General features: G+C 46.2%; 1 protein-coding gene across 2 annotated transcripts in view; it reads right to left on the bottom strand.

Annotated features, from left to right (window-relative positions):
• The window catches only part of LOC115201753 (CSC1-like protein 2), a 113,117-nt gene that overhangs the window by 24,225 nt on the left and 65,762 nt on the right, over positions 1-23,130 (bottom strand). For both annotated transcript variants that reach the window (XM_029765637.1, XM_029765635.1), the window contains 7 exons: positions 17,257-17,337; positions 16,609-16,732; positions 15,173-15,306; positions 11,272-11,409; positions 2,113-2,266; positions 1,126-1,232; positions 823-909 (listed from right to left, as the gene is read on the bottom strand). In XM_029765637.1, the coding sequence (XP_029621497.1) occupies positions 823-909; positions 1,126-1,232; positions 2,113-2,266; positions 11,272-11,409; positions 15,173-15,306; positions 16,609-16,732; positions 17,257-17,337 (825 nt within the window). The remainder of the gene's footprint in view (positions 1-822; positions 910-1,125; positions 1,233-2,112; positions 2,267-11,271; positions 11,410-15,172; positions 15,307-16,608; positions 16,733-17,256; positions 17,338-23,130) is intronic.

The following is a 23,130-nucleotide window of genomic DNA, read 5'->3' on the forward strand; positions in this document are numbered from 1 at the left end:
ACTACCTGACTAATGTCTTGAGATGTTGCTTCAATATATCCACCTCATTTTCCTTTCTCATGATGCTATCTATTTTGTTTAGTGCACCAGTCCCTCCAGCAGCAAAGCACCCCCACAACATGATGCTGCCACCCCCGTGCTTCACAGTTGAGATCGTGTTCTTCGGCTTGCAAGCCCCCCCCTTTTTCCTCCAAACATAATGATGGTCATTATGGCCAAACAGTTCTATTTTTGTTGATTCCTCCAGCATCTTCACAAGGTCCTTTGCTGTTGTTCTGGGATTGATTTGCACTTTTCGCACCAAAGTACGTTCATCTCTAGGATACAGAACGCATCTCCTTCCTGAGCGGTATGACGGCTGCGTGATCCCATGGTGCTTATACTTGCATACTATTGTTTGTACAGATGAACGTGGTACCTTCAGGCGTTTGGAAATTGCTCCCAAGGATGAACCAGACTTGTGGAGGTCTACAATTTTTTTTCTGAGGTCTTGGCTGATTTCTTTTGATTTCCCCATGATGTCAAGCAAAGAGGCACTAAGTTTGAAGGTAGGCCTTGAAATACATCCACAGGTACACCTCCAATTCACTGAAATGATGTCAATTAGCCTATCAGAGGCTTCTAAAGCCATGACATCATTTTCTGGAATTTTCCAAGCTGTTTAAAGACACAGTCAACTTAGTGTATGTAACCTTCTGACCCACTGGAATTGTGATACAGTGAGTTATAAGTGAAATAATCTGTCTGTAAACAACTGTTGGAAAAATCAAGTTGATTTCCCAATTAAACATTTTCATGGACAATAATGAAGACATGTAGTACCTGCTGAGTCCTAGAGAGGGCAGCAGTAAGACCATGAAGATGAGGAAGGTGTAACATTTATGCATAGTGGTCCTGTTCTCTCCAGACCTGTTAGAATACATGGAAAGTCAAAACAATCAACATTGAGAACATTGAGAAATACAAAATACAAGAGCTATCCGCTCTAACAGGTTAGCCAGGTCCCAGATCAGTTTGTGCTCTGTTTTTGCCAACTCCTACATAGTGACAAACAGATCTGGGACCAGACGTGTTTAGATACACAGTAAAAAAAGATCAACATTACTACGTGTGTGTGAGTGGTACCGTGTCCAGTGGGCCTCGAAGAAGGCAGAGTAGTATACGATGGTGGGTAGCAGGGCGGAGAAGGCCCACAGCAGCAGGGTGGGGAAGAACTGGGTCACGATGGGGTTCTGGAGGAGGAGAGGAAGAGGGAGGAGGAAGAGGGAGGAGTGGGAAGAGGGAGGAGGAAGAAGAGGGAGGAGGAAGAAGAGGGAGGAGGAAGAAGAGGGAGGAGGAAGAAGAGGGAGGAGGAAGAGGGAGGAGGAGGAAGAGGGAGGAGGAGGAAGAGGGAGGAGGAAGAGGGAGGAGGAGGAAGAGGGAGGAGGAAGAGGGAGGAGGAGGAAGAGGGAGGAGAGGGAAGAGGGAGGAGGAAGAAGAGGGAGGAGGAAGAAGAGGGAGGAGGAAGAAGAGGGAGGAGGAAGAAGAGGGAGGAGGAAGAAGAGGGAGGAGGAAGAGGGAGGAGGAAGAGGGAGGAGGAGGAAGAGGGAGGAATGAAGAGGGAGGAGGAGGAAGAGGGAGGAGGAGGAAGAGGGAGGAGGAGGAAGAGGGAGGAGGAGAAAGAAGAGGGAGGAGGAGAAAGAAGAGGGAGGAGAGGAAGAGGGAGGAGAGGAAGGAAGAGGAGAGGAAGGAAGAGGAGGAGGACGAGGACGAGGATGAGAAGAGAAGGAGAGGTAGAAGGGAAAAATTTATCAAGGTTAATTAACAGATAAGGTTAGGAAAAGCACACAGATGAATGCCCTTTTCCCACTATAGTGTCAACCAAACCGTACTCTGCTGGCTTTGATAGTTCCAGCACAGTTACGGTGGTCGTCTAACCAGGCCAGTGCAGTACAGCTTGGCTTGAAAAGGGTCAAACTGAGGCTGCCTCCCAAATAGGACTTTATTTCTTTATTTAGTGCACTAAATAGGGTGCCAGAATAGGGAGCCAGAATAGGGAATAGGGTGCCATTTGGGACGCACACTGACGGTCGACCTCCTGAGCTTCACTAAGAGAGGTCAAAGGTGACTCACGTTGAGGTACTCGACAGGCTTGGTGACGTTGAACTTGTCCATGGTGGAGATGATGATGGCAGGGGTTGTGAGGAAGAAGAGGAGGAGGAAGAGGATACAGTTGATGATGAAGCATCTCAGCCACCAGGGGAACCCTCCTACTGACAGATGCTCCCTGGGAGAAACAAGGAGAGGACAGGTCAATCAATCCACGAATAGAACTTTGCTGTCCGTATGTTGGGCCAGGTGTTTTGGTTGCGTTTTGGTTGGGCCAGGTGTTTGGTTGGGTTTGTTTGGGCCAGGTGTTTTGGTTGGGTTTGGTTGGGCCAGGTGTTTGGTTGGGTTTGTTTGGGCCAGGTTTTTTGGTTGGGTTTGGTTGGGCCAGGTGTTTTGGTTGGGTTTGTTTGGGCCAGGTGTTTTGGTTGGGTTTGTTTGGGCCAGGTGTTTTGGTTGGGTTTGTTTGGGCCAGGTGTTTTGGTTGGGTTTGGTTGGGCCAGGTGTTTTGGTTGGGTTTGGTTGGGCCAGGTGTTTTGGTTGGGTTTGGTTGGGCCAGGTGTTTTGGTTGGGTTTGGTTGGGCCAGGTGTTTTGGTTGGGTTTGGTTGGGCCAGGTGTTTTGGTTGGGTTTGGTTGGGCCAGGTGTTTTGGTTGGGTTTGGTTGGGCCAGGTGTTTTGGTTGGGTTTGGTTGGGCCAGGTGTTTTGGTTGCGTTTTTCTACCCAGCATTATCATCATTCGACCTCGAGGCTGAAAAAGCACCTTCTCACACCACGTGTCAATTAACACCATGATCACCTAACGCAGGGAAACTGATGGGGGGGGGGCACAAAAAAACTGAATTCATCATGAGGAGCCGCAGTGTCTCGTGGGTCTGCGTACCCACATCCATTACCCCCCCCAGCGAGAAAACATTTTAGTGGCATCTGTCATGACAGCAAAGACAAAAGTTTTAACGTTCATTTCCTGTAATTATACACATTTTGCCATAGGTTTGAGGCAAATGTTTGCAGTTTTTAATAAGATAACTGACGAGTGACTGCTGACGCATAGTTACTATTATCATGTAATTGGTCCCCAGGCCTACAAAAGTGGGGGCTGCAGGCCTCCAGTTGCCCATCTAACTGAATTATCCAATTAGTCTCAAATAAATTTAAAAGGAATGACATAAAATGAAAACGTTTGCCAACACTTATTCTCATCCTCAGCCTACGGTTTAGCCTGATGCATCAAACTATTAGCCGGGGACATTATCAACATAAAGATTTAACTTATTCTCATCCTCAGCCTACGGTTTAGCCTGATGCATCAAACTATTAGCTTATTTTAAGGACATTATCAACATAAATATTTAACTTATTCGTGGTCTTGTATCAACATTATATGGGAATAATAGGCATTTTATCTACGAAAATGTAGTCTATTTCTGAACGAAGTAACCCTTTTCATTTCGCTATAGAAATACATGTAAAAACATAGATGCTGAGGATGTGGCTTTCACAAGCACCAACATATCTCTGGAAAAAGTTGACAATCCCAAAATACGCGCTTTCATTAACACACATGTAAAGAATGGTAAAAACCATCTCCATAATAACAGACAAATCCACTGACACACAAGACCAATGTGTTCTTCTTATGCTGTAGGACAGCTAGGTGAAGACATTGTTCTGGCTGACACAGTGTGTTGACAGCTAGGTGAAGACATTGTTCTGGCTGACACAGTGTGTTGACAGCTAGGTGAAGACATTGTTCTGGCTGACACAGTGTGTTGACAGCTAGGTGAAGACATTGTTCTGGCTGACACAGTGTGTTGACAGACAGTGAACTTTTCAATGGTGTCAGAATATCATTTCGGGGCTTTGTGGAGGCAGAGAAACGTATCTCTCCAAATACTGCAATCTTTAGAGTTGGAGAAGTTGTTGGGTTGTTATTTCTAGTTATTTATGTTCTGAAAATAAAATAGTATACAGTCGTGGCCAAAGGTTTTTGAGAATGACAGAAATATTAATTTTCACAAAGTCTGCTGCCTCAGTTTGTATGATGGCAATTTGCATATACTCCAGAATGTTATGAAGAGTGATCAGATGAATTGCAATTTATTGCAAAGTCCCTCTTTGCCATGCAAATGAACTGAATCCCCAAAAAACATTTCCACTGTATTTCAGCCCTGCCACAAAAGGACCAGCTGACATCATGTCAGTGATTCTCTCGTTAACACATGTGTGAGTGTTGACGAGGACAAGGCTGGAGATCACTCTGTCATGCTGATTGAGTTCGAATAACAGACTGGAAGCTTCAAAAGGAGGTGCTTGGAATCATTGTTCTTCCTCTGTCAACCATGGTTACCTGCAAGGAAACACGTGCCGTCCTCATTGCTTTGCACAAAAAGGGCTTCACAGGCAAGGATATTGCTGCCAGTAAGATTGCACCTAAATCAACCATTTATCGGATCATCAAGAACTTCAAGGAGAGCGGTTCAATTGTTGTGAAGAAGGCTTCAGGGCGCCCAAAAAAGTCCAGCAAGCGCCAGGACCGTCTCCTAGAGTTGATTCAGCTGCGGGATCGGGGCACCACCAGTACAGAGCTTGCTCAGGAATGGCAGCAGGCAGGTGTGAGTGCATCTGCACGCACAGTGAGGTAAAGACATTTGGAGGATGGCCTGGTGTCAAGAAGGGCAGAAAAGAAGCCCCTTCTCTCCAGGAAAAACATCAGGGACAGACTGATATTCTGCAAAAGGTACAGGGATTGGACTGCTGAGGACTGGGGTAAAGTCATTTTCTCTGATGAATCCCCTTTCCGATTGTTTGGGGCATCCGGAAAAAAGCTTGTCCGGAGAAGACGAGGTGAGCGCTACCATCAGTCCTGTGTCATGCCAACAGTAAAGCATCCTGAGACCATTCATGTGTGGGGTTGCTTCTCAGCCAAGGGAGTTGGCTCACTCACAATTTTGCCTAAGAATACAGCCATGAATAAAGAATGGTACCAACACATCCTGCGAGAGCAACTTCTCCCAACCATCCAGGAACAGTTTGGTGACGAACAATGCCTTTTCCAGCATGATGGAGCACCTTGCCATAAGGCTAAGTGGCTCGGGGAACAAAACATCAATATTTTGGGTCCATGGCCAGGAAACTCCCCAGACCTTAATCCCATTGAGAATGTGTGGTCAATCCTCAAGAGGCAGGTGGACAAACCCACAAATTCTGACAAACTCCAAGCATTGATTATGCAAGACTGGGCTGCCATCAGTCAGGATGTGGCCCAGAAGTTAATTGACAGCATGCCAGGGCGGATTGCAGAGGTCTTGAAAAAGAAGGGTCAACACTGCAAATACTGACTCTTTGCATCAACTTCATGTAATTGTCAATAAAAGCCTTTGACACTTATGAAATGCTTGTAATTATACTTCAGTATTCCATAGTAACATCTGACCACATCTACCATTCAAAACTTAAGACACACCTGCTCATTCAAGGGTTTTTCATTATTTTTACTATTTTCTACATCCCCACATCAACACTATGAATTAACACATATGGAATCATGTAGTAACTCAAAAAGTGTGAAATAAATATTTATATTTGAGATTCTTCAAAGTAGCCACCCTTTGCCTTGATGACAGCTTTGCACACTCTTGGCATTCTCTCAACCAGCTTCATGACGTTGTCACCTGGAATGCTTTTCCAATAACTCCCATTGTTAGGGCGGACACATGAGCATCTCGTCATTATACAGTGCCTTCGGAAAGTATTCAGACCACTTGACTTTTTCCACATTTTGTTACGTTACAGCATTATTCTAAATTGTATTATATTGTTTTTTTTCTCCTCATCATTCAACACACAATACCCCATAATGACAAAGCTAAAACAGGCTTAGAATTTTTGCAAAGTTATATAAAAAACAATCACATTTACATAAGTATTCAGACCCTTTACTCAGTACTTTGTTGAAGCAGCTTTGGCAGCGATTACAGCCTTCTTGGGTATGACGCTACAAGCTTGGCACACCTGTATTTGGGGAGTTTCTCCCATTCTTCTCTGCAGATCCTCTCAAGCTCTGTCAGGTTGGATTGGGAGCGTTGCTGCACAGTCATTTTCAGGTTTCTCCAGAGATGTTCGATCGGGTTGTCATGCGCCTTTTACTGAGGAGTGGCCACTCTACCATGAAGGCCTGATTGGTGGAGTGTCCTTCTGGAAGGTTCTCCTATCTCCACAGAGGAACTCTGGAGCTCTGTCAGAGTGACCATCGGGTTCTTGATCACCTCCCTGACCAAGGCCCTTCTCCCCCGATTGCTCAGTTTGGCCGGGCGGCCAGCTATAGGAAGAGTCTTAGTGGTTCCAAACTTCTTCCATTTAAGAATGATGGAGGCCACCGTGTTATTGGGGACCTTCAATGCTGCAGAAATATTTTGGTACCCTTCCCCAGATCTGTGCCTCGACACAATCCTGTCGTCTCGGAGCTCCACGGACAATTCCTTCGACCTCATAGCTTGGTTTTTGCTCTGACATGCACCGTCAACTGTGGGACCTTATATAGACAGGTGTGTGCCTTTCCAAATCATGTCCAATCAATTGAATTGACCACAGGTGGACTCCAATCAAGTTGTAGAAACATCTCAAGGATGATCAATGGAAACAGGATGCACCTGACCTCAATTTTGAGTCTCATTGCAAAGGGTCTGAATACTTATGTAAATAATGTATTTCTGTATTTAATGTTTGTATACATTTGCAAAAATGTCAAAAAACCTGTTTTCACTTTGAAATTATGGGATATTGTGTGTAGATTGATTAGGAATTGTTTTTAATTTAATACATCTTAGAATAAGGCTGTAAAGTGACAAAATGTTGAAAAAGTCAAAAAGGTCTGAATACTTTCCGAATGCCCTGTATAAACTGATCTCTGGTGTAAATGAGAAGGTGCACACAGCACAGAAGGAGCAAAAGGAGACGAGACCAAAAAGACAACATGAGAACAAGCGGACATAAAAGCTCAGAAAAACTAAAAACTATTCTTGCAACAACAACAAAAAAGCCTTTGGGAAAATCATATTCAATTTGATGTATCGCCCAACAATACTTCACATATATACAGGACTGAGCCTGACACCAAGTGATGGTGCCAGATGCGTACTGCCTCAGCGGCGAGGTAATTTGATACTGGCATTCAGCAGTTGGATAAGCATCTAGAGAGGGGGGAGAGAGACGGTTTCTCTAAAGTGGATGGAAATTGAATTACCCCCCAAGCTCTTAGATACTTAGAGGTGATTCTCTACATTTATCAAAGTCAAATAGATTCCGACAGGTTCACTATTGACATCTGGCATAGGTGATGTCATCCTGACACACTCGCTGAGTTAAGATAACTGATGTTCCAACCAGAACACAGTCTGGATGTCTGGTGGTGACATCATAACACACTCTACTGTCTGGTGGTGACATCATAACACACTCTGTCTAGTGGTGACATCATAACACACTCTACTGTCTGGTGGTGACATCATAACACACTCTACTGTCTGGTGGTGACATCATAACACACTCCAGTCTGGATGACATCATAACACACTCCAGTCTGGATGTCTGGTGGTGACATCATAACACACTCCAGTCTGGATGTCTGGTGGTGACCCACTGTACTCCCCAGAGAGGAAACTGAGTACATTAATCTGTGCTGTGATCTGTATTTCTTGTGGATCCCCATTAGTTCCTGCCAAGGCAGCAGCTACTCTTCCTGGGGTTTATTATGGATCCCCATTAGATCCTGCCAAGGGAGCAGCTACTCTTCCTGTGGTTTATTATGGATCCCCATTAGTTCCTGACAAGGCAGCAGCTACACTTCCTGTGGTTTATTATGGATCCCCATTAGTTCCTGACAAGGCAGCAGCTACTCTTCCTGTGGTTTATTATGGATCACCATTAGTTCCTGCCAAGGCAGCAGCTACTCTTCCTGGGGTTTATTATGGATCCCCCATTAGTTCCTGCCAAGGCAGCAGCTACCCTTCCTGGGGTTTATTATGGATCCCCATTAGTTCCTGCCAACCAGCAGCTACTCTTCCTGGGGTTTGTTATGGATCCCCATTAGTTCCTGTCAAGGCAGCAGCTACTCTTCCTGGGGTTTGTTATGGATCCCCATTAGTTCCTGCCAAGGCAGCAGCTACTCTTCCTGGGATTTATTATGGATCCCCATTAGTTCCTTCCAGTTCTCTGCTGCCAATGACTGGAACGAACTGCAAAAATCACTGAAGTTGGAGAACCATATCTCCCTCACTAGCTTTAAGCACCAGCTGTCAGAGCAGCTCACAGATCACTGCACCTGTACATAGCTCATCTGTAAACATCCCTTCCAACTACCTCATTCCCATACCATATTTATTTATTTATTTTGCTCCTTTGCACCCCAGTATCTCTACTTGCACATTAATCTTCTGTACATCTACCATTCCAGTGTCTAATTGCCATGGCCTATTTATTGCCTTACCTCCCTTATCTCACCTCATTTGCACTCACTGTATATATATTTTTCTTTTTTCTACTGAATTATTGACTGTATGTTTGTTTTACTCCATGTGTAACTCTGTGTTGTTGTATGTGTCGAACTGCTGTGCTTTATCTTGGCCAGGTCGCAGTTGTAAATGAGAACTTGTTCTCAACTTGCCTACCTGGTTAAATAAAGGTGAAAAAAAAATAAAAAAATAAGAAAAACCAATGGCATTAGTAAAGATTGAAAAAAGTAAGGGGCCTAGACAGCTGCCCTGGGGAATTCCTGATTCTGGCTGGATTATGTTGGAGAGGCTTCCATTAAAGAACACCCTCTGTGTTCTGTTAGACAGGTAACTCTTTATCCATAATATAGCAGGAAGTGTAAAGCCATTATAGCAGGGGGTGTAAAGCCATAGCACATACGTTTTTCCAGCAGCAGACTATAAGCGATAATGTCTAAAGCCACACTGAAGTCTAATAAAGTAGGCGCGAAAATATTTATATAATACATTTCTCTCAGCCAATCATCAGTCATTTGTGTAAGTGCTGTGCTTGTTGAATGTCCTTCCCTATAAGCGTGCTGAAAGTCTGTTGTCAATTTGTTTACTGTAAAATAACCCTATCTGGTCAAACACCATTTTTTTCAATAAGTTTACTAAGGATTGGTAACAGGCTGATTGGTCGGCTATTTGAGCCAGTAAAGGGAGCTTTACTTTTCTTAGGTAGCGGAATGACTTTAGCTTCCCTACAGGCCTGAGGGGACACACTCTCTAGTAGGCTTAAATTGACAATATGGCAAATAGGAGTGGCAATATCGTGTGCTATTATTCTCAGTAATTTTCCATCCAGATTGTCAGAACCCAGCGGCTTGTCATTGTTGATAGACAACCTCTTCTACACCCACTTTACGGAATTCAAAATTACAATGCTTGTCTTTTATATGTGTAGTGTCAGCGTTTGTTGCTATCAAGTGATGGCTAACTTTTCTAATCTTGCCAATTAACAAAATTATTTAAGTAGTTTTTAATATCAGTGTGTTTTGTGGTGAATGAGCCATCTGATTCAATGAATGATGGAGCTGAGTTTGCCTTTTTTCCCAAAATGTCATTTAAGGTGCACCAAAATGTTTTACTACCATTCTTTTATAATTTATCTTGGTTTCATAGTTTAGTTTCTCCTTCTATTTATTCAGTTTAGTCACATGATTTCTCAATTTGCAGTACGTTTGCCAATCCGTTGTGCAGCCAGACTTATCTGCCATTCCTTTTGCATCATCCCTCTCAACCATAACATTTATCAATTCCTCATCAATCCACGGGGATTTAACAGTTTTTACAGTCATTTTCTTAATTGGTGCTTATTAGTAACTGGAATAAGCAATTTTATAAATGTGTCAAGTGCAGCGTCTGGTTGCTCCTCATTACACACCACGGAACAACAAATATTCTTTACATCATCAACATGGGAATCACTACAAAACTTATTGTATGACCTCCCAGCCTTTGGAACTTTGGTTTTCCTAGATATGGCTACTATATTGTGATCACTACATCCTATGGATCTGGATACGGCTTTCAAGCACATTTCTGCAGCATTAGTAAAGATGTGATCAATACATGTTGATGATTTCATTCCTGTGCTGTTTGTAACTACGCTGGTAGGTTGACTGATAACCTGAACCAGATTGCAGTGACTGGTTACAGTTTGAAGCTTTCTCTTGAGTGGGCAACTTGATGAATATTTAAACCACATAGAAAATATACCTCTCTGTTGATATCACATACATTATCAAGCATTTCACACGTTATTCAGATACTGACTGTTAGCACTTGGTGGTCTATAGCAGCTTCCCACCAGAATGGGCTTTAGGTGAGGCAGATGAACCTGTAGCCATATTACTTCAACAGTATTTCACACGAGATCCTCTCTAAGCTTTACAGGAATATAAATGGCAACACCTCCACCATTGGCATTTCTGTATTTTATGTAGATGTTATAACCTTGTATTGCTACCATTGTATCAAAGGTATTATCTAAGTGAGTTTCAGAGATAGTCAGAATATAAATGTCCTCTGTTACTAGCAACCACCTCAGTGTTAACAGTGGTCTTCCGACTAGGACACACCACCTCAGTGTTAACAGTGGTCTTCCTACTAGGACACACCACCTCAGTGTTAACAGTGGTCTTCCTATAGGACACACCATCTCAGTGTTAACAGTGGTCTTCCTATAGGACACACCACCTCAGTATTAACAGTGGTCTTCCTACTAGGACACACCACCTCAGTGTTAACAGTGGTCTTCCTACTAGGACACACCACCTCAGCGTTAACAGTATAACTCTGGTTCATAGGATCATGATTACAGCATATAATAGCTATAGGATCAGTAGATGCATTCAGGGCAGTTAGAGGGACATAAATTAGGTTACTTACATTGTGTCTACCAACGACGCTGGGATAATGTACATTTTGCTGAAGCATTATGACGACTCAGCGTTACAATGGTAGGGATTAACTGAGCTGGGTTTGGGTCATTGATAAGTCATTCTCTCAACTCAGCCTTATAATGCAGTGAAAGGATCCAGAAACCCAAATGATTTGGGAGGTTCCCATCCTCTGTGTGTGTGTGTGTGTGTGTGTGTGTGTGTGTGTGTGTGTGTGTGTGTGTGTGTGTGTGTGTGTGTGTTTATTCTCACCAGTAGACGTTCTGTGGGTCTGGCGCATAGCCGACCGTCCAGGAGTATGTGTGAAGGTGCTGGCTGAAGGTAGAAGACCTGGGTTCCCTTCGACAATGGCAGCCCTGACACTTACAGGCATTATAGTCCTTCAGGATACTGAACAGGGAAACATTTACAAAGATAACTTGATTTATGGTTACCAAAACGCACAAAAAATAAAATCCTTGATTTACAGCTTTCTCACAATTATTCTAATATCAGAGTGACGAACGAGACTTGGAAGAACGGGAATTAGAGACTACAAAAACACTACCATTCCCACCAACACTACCATTCCCACCAACACTACCATTCCCACCAACACTACCATTCCCACCAACACTACCATTCCCACTACCATTCCCACCAACACTACCATTCCCACCAACACTACCATTCCCACCAACACTACCATTCCCACTACCATTCCCACCAACACTACCATTCCCACTAACACTACCATTCACACTCACACTACCATTCCCACTACCATTCCCACTAACACTACCATTCCCACTCACACTACCATTCCCACTCACACTAACACTACCATTCCCACTCACACCAACACTACCATTCCCACTCACACCAACACTACCATTCCCACTCACACCAACACTACCATTCCCACTCACACCAACACTACCATTCCCACTCACACCAACACTACCATTCCCACCAACACTACCATTCCCACTCACACCAACACTACCATTCCCACCAACACTACCATTCCCACCAACACTACCATTCCCACCAACACTACCATTCCCACTACCATTCCCACTACCATTCCCACCAACACTACCATTCCCACCAACACTACCATTCCCACCAACACTACCATTCCCACTACCATTCCCACTAACACTACCATTCCCACTACCATTCCCACTCACACTAACACTACCATTCCCACTCACACCAACACTATCATTCCCACTCACACCAACACTACCATTCCCACCAACACTACCATTCCCACCAACACTACCATTCCCACCAACACTACCATTCCCACCAACACTACCATTCCCACCAACACTACCATTCCCACCAACACTACCATTCCCACTACCATTCCCACCAACACTACCATTCCCACCAACACTACCATTCCCCACTACCATCCCCACCAACACTACCATCCCCACCAACACTACCATTCCCACCAACATTCCACCACACTACCATTCCCACCAACACTACCATTCCCACCAACACTACCATCCCCACCAACACTACCATTCCCACTACCATCCCCACCAACACTACCATCCCCACCAACACTACCATTCCCACCAACACTACCATTCCCACCAACACTACCATCCCCACCAACACTACCATTCCCACCAACACTACCATTCCCACCAACACTACCATTCCCACCAACACTACCATTCCCACCAACACTACCATTCCCACCAACACTACCATTCCCCACTACCATTCCCCACTACCATCCCCACCAACACTACCATCCCCACCAACACTACCATTCCCACCAACACTACCATTCCCACCAACACTACCATTCCCACCAACACTACCATCCCCACCAACACTACCATTCCCACTACCATCCCCACCAACACTACCATTCCCACCAACACTACCATTCCCACCAACACTACCATTCCCACCAACACTACCATTCCCACCACCATTCCCACCAACATTCCCACCAACACTACCATTCCCACCAACACAACCATTCCCACCAACACAACCATTCCCACCAACACAACCATTCCCACCAACACAACCATTCCCACCAACACAACCATTCCCACCAACACAACCATTCCCACCAACACAACCATTCCCACCAACACAACCATTCCCACCAACACAACCATTCCCACCAACACAACCATTCCCACCAACACAACCATTCCCACCAACACAACCCTTCCCACCAACACAACCATTCCCACCAACACTACCATTCCCACCAACACTACCATTCCCACCAACACTACCATTCCCACCAACACTACCATTCCCACCAACACTACAATTCCCACCAACACTACCATTCCCACTAACACTACCATTCCCACCAACACTACCATTCCCACCAACACTACCATTCCCACCAACACTACCATTCCCACCAACACTACCATTCCCACCAACACTACCATTCCCACCAACACTACCATTCCCACCAACACTACCATTCCCACCAACACTACCATTCCCACCAACACTACCATTCCCACCAACACTACCATTCCCACCAACACTACCATTCCCACCAACACTACCATTCCCACCCACACTACCATTCCCACCCACACTACCATTCCCACTACCATTCCCACTACCATTCCCACTCACACTAACACTACCATTCCCACTCACACTAACACTACCATTCCCACTCACACTAACATTCCCACTCACACTAACATTCCCACTCACACTAACATTCCCACTCACACTAACATTCCCACTCACACTAACACTACCATTCCCACTCACACTAACACTACCATTCCCACTCACACCAACACTACCATTCCCACCAACACTACCATTCCCACCAACACTACCATTCCCACCAACACTACCATTCCCACCAACACTACCATTCCCACCAACACTACCATTCCCACCAACACTACCATTCCCACCAAGACTACCATCCCCACCAAGACTACCATCCCCACCAACACTACCATTCCCACTACATCCACCACACTACCATCCCCACCAACACTACCATCCCCACCAACACTACCATCCCCACCAACACTACCATCCCCACCAACACTACCATCCCCACCAACACTACTATTCCCACCAACACTACCATTCCCACCAACACTACCATTCCCACTAACACTACCATTCCCACCAACACTACCATTCCCACCAACACTACCATCCCCACCAACACTACCATCCCCACCAACACTACCATCCCCACCAACACTACCATCCCCACCAACACTACTATTCCCACCAACACTACCATTCCCACCAACACTACCATTCCCACCAACACTACCATTCCCACCAACACTACCATCCCACCAACACTACCATTCCCACCAACACTACCATTCCCACCAACACTACCATTCCCACCAACACTACCATCCCCACCAACACTACCATCCCCACCAACACTACCATCCCCACCAACACTACCATCCCCACCAACACTACCATCCCCACCAACACTACCATCCCCACCAACACTACCATCCCCACCAACACTACCATCCCACCAACACTACCATCCCCACCTACCATTCCCACTACCATCCCCACCAACACTACCATTCCCACTACCATTCCCACCAACACTACCATTCCCACTAACACTACCATTCCCACCAACACTACCATTCCCACCAACACTACCATTCCCACCAACACTACCATTCCCACCAACACTACCATCCCCACCAACACTACCATCCCCACCAACACTACCATCCCCACCAACACTACCATCCCCACCAACACTACCATCCCCACCAACACTACCATCCCCACCAACACTACCATCCCCACCAACACTACCATTCCCACTACCATCCCACCAACACTACCATTCCCACTAACACTACCATTCCCACCAACACTACCATTCCCACTAACACTACCATTCCCACCAACACTACCATCCCCACCAACACTACCATCCCCACCAACACTACCATCCCCACCAACACTACCATCCCCACCAACACTACCATCCCCACCAACACTACCATCCCCACCAACACTACCATTCCCACTAACACTACCATTCCCACCAACACTACCATTCCCACTTAACATCTCATTCCTTTTATTTCTGTCACAAATTCACACATATACTGTCTCACACTCTCACTGACACAAACACACTCTCTCTTACATAGCGGTCATGGCTTCGTTCTGGAAGGTAACGAAAGCCATTCCCAGGGGTTTACTGTTGACCTTCTCTTTCTCCTTCCTGTACTCCTCCTTCAGCTTGGACTCCAGCTTGGTGTAGTAACTCACTGCCTCCTCCTGTAGAATAGAGATGGTTAGTTAGGGGGACTCCAGCTTGGTGTAGTAACTCACTGCCTCCTCCTGTAGAATAGAGATGGTTAGTTAGGGGGCTTCCATCTTGGTGTAGTAACTCACTGCCTCCTCCTGTACATTAATTTAAAGGTGGTAGCTCCGTCTTGCCCTCTGATAGGGATAGTTGAATTGTTGCCATATTCTGGACACCTAGCCTAGCCCTCTGGGTTATGGGCTAGGGGTTGGACACCTAGCCTAGACCTCTGGGTTATGGGCTAGGGGTTGGACACCTAGCCTAAACCTCTGGGTTATGGGTTGGACACCTATCCCTCTGGGTTATGGGTTGGACACCTAGTCCTCTGGGTTATGGGTTGGACACCTAGTCCTCTGGGTTATGGGCTAGGGGTTGGACACCTCGTCCTCTGGGTTATGGGCTAGGGGTTGGACACCTAGTCCTCTGGGTTATGGGTTAGGGGTTGGACACCTAGACCTCTGGGTTATGGGTTAGGGGTTGGACACCTAGCCCTCTGGGTTATGGGCTAGGGGTTGGACACCTAGACCTCTGGGTTATGGGTTAGGGGTTGGACACCTAGACCTCTGGGTTATGGGCTAGGGGTTGGACACCTAGACCTCTGGGTTATGGGCTAGGGGTTGGACACCTAGCCCTCTGGGTTATGGGCTAGGGGTTGGACACCTAGCCTAGACCTCTGGGTTATGGGCTAGGGGTTGGACACCTAGCCTAAACCTCTGGGTTATGGGTTGGACACCTATCCCTCTGGGTTATGGGTTGGACACCTAGTCCTCTGGGTTATGGGTTGGACACCTAGTCCTCTGGGTTATGGGCTAGGGGTTGGACACCTCGTCCTCTGGGTTATGGGCTAGGGGTTGGACACCTAGTCCTCTGGGTTATGGGTTAGGGGTTGGACACCTAGACCTCTGGGTTATGGGTTAGGGGTTGGACACCTAGCCCTCTGGGTTATGGGCTAGGGGTTGGACACCTAGACCTCTGGGTTATGGGTTAGGGGTTGGACACCTAGACCTCTGGGTTATGGGCTAGGGGTTGGACACCTAGACCTCTGGGTTATGGGCTAGGGGTTGGACACCTAGACCTCTGGGTTATGGGCTAGGGGTTGGACACCTAGACCTCTGGGTTATGGGCTAGGGGTTGGACACCTAGACCTCTGGGTTATGGGCTAGGGGTTGGACACCTAGCCTAGATATCTGGGTTAGTGGTTGGACACTTATCATAGACTCTCAGATCTAGGGGGTATGTCTCTGGTATAATTTGAGATTCAGGGCTCGTCTTACCTGCTCACAGCCCTTGATGATGCAGCAGCAGAGATGACCACAGGGTTTGGGGTTGATCATGGTGGGGATGTGCTCCTTGGACTGCAGGTCTGTAAAGAACTTCTTGCTACGCGCTGTCTTCTTCCTGTTTACAGAACACATGACCATGTCACATGACCTCATACACAGATCATTGGACAAATGAGTGTTGCTCAAAGAGGTCTCATCTTTGAATCTGAGCCATTATGGAGTCCGTGACAGCACGGGCAGCGCCGTTAAGGCCATCTCCATTTTAAAGTAGTCCATTTTTTTTATTTTTCTTCGATTGAAAAAAGTGTAATGCTAATATTGTTGATTTACCGACACCTGCAATGTTGGAGCGCTGAACCAAATCTTGTGTCATTTTAAATATTGTGGCCAATAGATGGCAGTGATATAGCTTAAAGCCATTTACAAACCATAGTACCCAATTTGAAAAACAAAAAGGATATCTGATCATTGGCTGACCGCTACCAAACCATAGGAATCCCCACCAAGTTGACTACTTTAAAATGGTGGAATCCCTCCATGGCAATGTCCATGCAAAAAAAAAAAAAAAACGGGTTATATCCAAGTTGAGTCCTATGGTATTGCTATAGACAGTGACAGTCAAGCAGAGAAACGACTTACCGTTCTGAGTTCAGAGACATCAGCTTGGCCACATCGTAGCAGATACGAGCCTCTAGAACGCAGCAGTTTTCATAGGCCTGCCTGTACGGACAGACAGAGAGAGAGAAAGGACAGACGGAAGAGACACAGAAGAGATGGAAAGATTCACGTTATAGACACGGAGCAATCTGTATGTAGAAGTCTACACCAGGTCCTTCAAACCCCTCGCTGGCTAAAGTCTCTCTGACGTCTCAGGTACTATAATATATTGCCATTGAGCAGACGCTTTTATCCAAAGCAACTTAGTCACGCGCGAATAATTCTAATTTTTTTTTACCCCCATGTGGGTTGCGCCTGCGGGAATTGAACCCACGACCCTTGACGATTGCAAGCACCATGCTCTACCGACTGAGGAACACATGTATCACAGACATAGAAATAGAATGACTAGAACGGGGGGGGGATCTCAGACAACGGCATTTAGAGAGTACGCACATAGGCATACACTCAATTCGGACACAGGGCCACCCAGCACAGGAGGTTAAAGGTTAAACTCCACCACTTTACAACCTTCATCATCTCCAACAGCGTCAACAAAAATGTCACATTTCTATGTTTGGTAGAAGAAAAAAAAAATGACATCGAAAAGCTCTACCTGATGACATCAGCAAAAAGTTAAACACACCATGAGAATGGCAGTGATGTGGAGAGAGACAGGAAATACCCTCCCTTGGACTAGAAGTTAAACACACCATGAGAATGGCAGTGATGTGGGGAGAGACAGGAAATACCCTCCCTTGGACTAGAAGTTAAACACACCATGAGAATAGCAGTGATGTGGAGAGAGACAGGAAATACCCTCCCTTGGACTAGAAGTTAAACACACCATGAGAATAGCAGTGATGTGGAGAGAGACAGGAAATACCCTCCCTTGGACTAGAAGTTCGTTGCTGGTTTTGAAAAATCCGTTTTTTACTTTTAATCCCACCCTGTGATGTCACAGAGAAGCACATTTCTTGGACCTTTCTTCTTCTCTATTTAACCACAGAAACATGCTGTGGTGCTGAGATAATGAACAGATAATGAACAGATAATGCTGTGGTGCTGAGATAATGAACAGATAATGCTCTGGTTTGGTACTGAGATAATGAACAGATAATGCTCTGGTTTGGTGCTGAGATAATGAACAGATAATGCTCTGGTTTGGTGCTGAGATAATGAACAGATAATGCTGTGGTTTGGTGCTGAGATAATGAACAGATAATGCTGTGGTTTGGTGCTGAGATAATGAACAGATAATGCTGTGGTTTGGTGCTGAGATAATGAACAGATAATGCTCTGGTTTGGTGCTGAGATAATGAACAGATAATGCTGTGGTTTGGTGCTGAGATAATGAACATATAATGCTGTGGTTTGGTGCTGAGATAATGAACAGATAATGCTCTGGTTTGGTGCTGAGATAATGAACAGATAATGCTGTGGTTTGGTGCTGAGATAATGAACAGATAATGCTGTGGTGCTGAGATAATGAACAGATAATGAACAGATAATGCTGTTTTCACATATATACTCTGGTTTGGTGCTGAGATAATGAACAGATAATGCTCTGGTTTGGTGCTGAGATAATGAACAGATAATGAACAGATAATGCTGTTTTCACATATAGACTCTGGTTTGGTGCTGAGATAATGAACAGATAATGTTTTCATATATAGAATCTGGTTTGGTGCTGAGATAATGAACAGATAATGCTGTTTTCATATATAGACTCTGGATTGGTGCTGAGATAATGAACAGATAATGTTTTCATATATAGACTCTGGTTTGGTGCGCAGATAATGAACAGATAATGCTGTTTTCATATATAGACTCTGGTTTGGTGCTGAGATAATGAACAGATAATGCTGTTTTCACATATAGACTCTGGTTTGGTGCTGAGATAATGAACAGATAATGAACAGGAGGTGGTGGAGTTGCCCTTTAATGTGAATGGCATTGTCTGTTCTAGTCATTCTGTTTCTATGGTCACAGTGACCACTGCCACTAACTTATTCAGGACGACAACACAATGACAGAGAAGTGGATTAGAATTCACATACAAAGCCTTTCAAATTGAGGACAAGATGCAACTTCCTTATTCTAGTGATCTAATGTTATTATCTTCACTATTACAGGACTGTAACCCAATGACATTTTATTACATCAAAACATTCAATAGGATGAATTACATTGGTATCCTGCACTAAGGTGTCACACGTGGGTCTCTGTCTCTCTCTAGGCTACTGGTCAAACCTCACATGGGTCTCTGTCTCTCTCTAGGCTACTGGCCAAATCTCACGTGGGTCTCTCTCTAGGCTACCGGCCAAATCTCACGTTGGTCTCTCTCTAGGCTACTGGTCAAACCTCACGTTGGTCTCTCTCTAGGCTACTGGCCAAATCTCACGTGGGTCTCTGTCTCTCTCTAGGCTACTGGCCAAACCTCACGTTGGTCTCTCTCTAGGCTACTGGTCAAATCTCACGTGGGTCTCTCTCTAGGCTACTGGCCAAATCTAACGTGGGTCTCTCTCTAGGCTACTGGCCATATTTCACGTGGGTCTCTCTCTAGGCTACTGGCCAAATCTCACGTTGGTCTCTCTCTAGGCTACTGGTCAAACCTCACGTGGGTCTCTCTCTAGGCTACTGGCCAAACCTCACATGGGTCTCTCTCTAGGCTACTGGTCAAATCTCACATTGGTCTCTCTCTAGGCTACTGGCCAAACCTCACATGGGTCTCTGTCTCTCTCTAGGCTACTGGTCAAACCTCACATGGGTCTCTCTCTAGGCTACTGGTCAAATCTCACGTGGGTCTCTCTCTAGGCTACCGGCCATATCTCACGTGGGTCTCTGTCTCTCTCTAGGCTACTGGTCAAATCTAACGTGGGTCTCTCTCTAGGCTACTGGCCATATCTCACGTGGGTCTCTGTCTCTCTCTAGGCTACTGGTCAAATCTAACGTGGGTCTCTCTCTAGGCTACTGGCCAAACCTCACGTGGGTCTCTCTCTAGGCTACTGGTCAAACCTCACGTGGGTCTCTCTCTAGGCTACTGGCCAAACCTCACGTGGGTCTCTCTCTAGGCTACTGGCCAAACCTCACGTGGGTCTCTCTCTAGGCTACTGGCCAAACCTCACGTGGGTCTCTCTCTAGGCTACTGGCCAAACCTCACGTGGGTCTCTCTCTAGGCTACTGGCCATATTTCACGTGGGTCTCTCTCTAGGCTACTGGCCAAATCTCACGTGGGTCTCTCTCTAGGCTACTGGTCAAATCTCACGTGGGTCTCTCTCTAGGCTACCGGCCATATCTCACGTGGGTCTCTGTCTCTCTCTGGGCTACTGGCCAAATCTCACGTGGGTCTCTCTCTAGGCTACTGGCCATATTTCACGTGGGTCTCTCTCTAGGCTACTGGCCAAACCTCACGTGGGTCTCTCTCTAGGCTACTGGCCAAACCTCACGTGGGTCTCTCTCTAGGCTACTGGCCAAACCTCACGTGGGTCTCTCTCTAGGCTACTGGCCCTATTTCACGTGGGTCTCTCTCTAGGCTACTGGTCAAATCTCACATTGGTCTCTCTCTAGGCTACTGGCCAAACCTCACGTGGGTCTCTGTCTCTCTCTAGGCTACTGGTCAAACCTCACGTGGGTCTCTCTCTGAAGTCTCTCTCTCTCTCTCACTGGCTGACGTCTCTCTCTCTCTCTCTCGCTCTCACTGGCTGAAGTCTATCTCTCTCTCTCGCTCTCACTGGCTGAAGTCTCTCTCTCTCTCTCGCTCTCACTGGCTGAAGTCTCTCTCTCTCTCTCGCTCTCACTGGCTGAAGTCTCTCTCTCTCTCTCGCTCTCACTCGCTCTCACTGGCTGAAGTCTCTCTCTCTCTCTCTCGCTCTCACTGGCTGAAGTCTCTCTCTCTCTCTCGCTCTCACTGGCTGAAGTCTCTCTCTCTCTCTCGCTCTCACTGGCTGAAGTCTCTCTCTCTCTCTCTCTCTCTCGCTCTCACTGGCTGAAGTCTCTCTCTCTCTCTGCATGCTGGGAATTTTTGGGAGTTTGAGTGTTTGGTGAGGAGGACTCTGTCCTAACTAACTTTCTAGACTCTTGTCTTGATCTTTTCCTTACATTTTATTTTCTATGGTATACGGTTAATGCAATATTTGTTTTAGCGGTATCCACAGTTTTTTTCAGAGTTAGGGTGGAAGAGGACAGAGTAAGTTTTCTGGGGTTTGCAAGGCGTGGTATGCGCGATGGCTTCTCAGCCTAGCGCGGAGGAGATGCTGTCGATACGGCATGGATTCAGGTGTGTTCCTGAGAATGGAGTTAAGGTGGAGGAGGTTCTGCTCGCGGTCGGCGAACAGGTAGGAGCTGAATTTATACATTCTGCTTCTAGAATGAACAAAGCTGTGGTTGTGTTCATGAAAAGAGAAAATTTGGTTGGTAGGCTAATTGCTAGCGGAATATTTGTAAGGGATGTGTTGGTGCCAGTTTTACCTCTTTATACCCCTTCGACAAGAGTAGTCGTTGCAAATTTACCTCCGTTTATTACGGACGATCAGATCAGGAAAGAGCTGAGTCGTTTTGGTAAGTTTGCTAGCGGGTTTCGTGTACTGTCGGCAGGCTTTCAGGCAGCTGCTGTTAAGCACGTTGTTTCGTTCCGGAGGCAAGTGTTTATGTTTCTGAACAACAATGAGCAACAGCTAAATGTGCATTTTAAAGTGAGGCATGGGGAGGGGCTCTATGCAGGGTTTGCCAGCACAGACAGTCTGAGGTGTTTTGAGTGTGGGGATTTGGGGCATAAGAGCTTTGCATGCCCACATAAAGGCCGTAGACAAAGTGAGGGTACAAGCGCTGGTGGGGGAAATCGAGATCAAAGTGCAGGGGGTAATGAGATGCAGACAGCAGAGGCTGGGCCTAGTCATACCAGGGATGGTGGGGTAGCTGAGGCTGGGTCTAGTCAGACTAGAGATGGTGGGGTAGTGGAGGCTGGGTCTAGTCAGGCTATAGATGGTGGTGTAGCGGAGGCTGGGCCTAGTCAGGCTATAGATGGTGGGGTAGTGGAGGCTGGGTCTAGTCAGGCTAGAGATGGTGGTGTAGTGGAGGCTGGGCCTAGTCAGGCTAGAGATGGTGGGGTAGTGGAGGCTGGGCCTAGTCAGGCTAGAGATGGTGGGGTAGCTGAGGCTGGGTTTAGCTATGATATGGAGGGTGGTGTAGAGGATGCTAAGTCTAGTCAGGTTATGACAGTGGATGAAGAGAGTACAGTGGGGAAGTGTAAGAGACTAGGGGGGGAGGAGGAGGGTGCCAAGCGGAAAAGGAAAAAGGGTGTGGTTAAAGGCACAATGGAAACTTTGCCTGTTGCTGTGGGAGATGCCCTGACCAGAGAGGAAGGGCAGGTGGTCAGGGTGGGAGATAGAGATGAGGAGGAAAGTGAGTCTGAGGAAGAGGATGAGGAGTTATTTTTTTCAGACTCCTCTTCAATAGGCCCGGAGCTGACAGCCAGTCAAGCAGAGGGGTCTAAGTACACGGTGAGGGAACTGACAAGGTTCCTGAATGAGACCAAGGGGAAAAAAGTCAATCTTGAGGCTTTTTTCCCTGATTCAAGAAAGTTTGTACGATCAGTACAACATGCTGTGAGAAATGAGGGGCATGGTGTCCTCTCACCCAGGAAACGGTTTAGGTTGAGGAAGTGGGTCACAACAGTGCGTAAGGGTCTACCTTCGGACACTGTTTAGATGTACACTTTCTTTCTGACACTGGGGTTTTTGAGCTTTGCTATTGGTCTCTTTCTCTGCTGGCTTTTCTCCCACTTCTTATGGAGACTCTACGGGTAGGCTCGCTCAATATAAATGGCGCCAGAGATGCGGGAAAGAGAAGTGTGTT

This window comes from Salmo trutta, chromosome 10 (assembly GCF_901001165.1).
Source record: "Salmo trutta chromosome 10, fSalTru1.1, whole genome shotgun sequence".
Classification (NCBI taxonomy): domain Eukaryota; kingdom Metazoa; phylum Chordata; class Actinopteri; order Salmoniformes; family Salmonidae; genus Salmo; species Salmo trutta.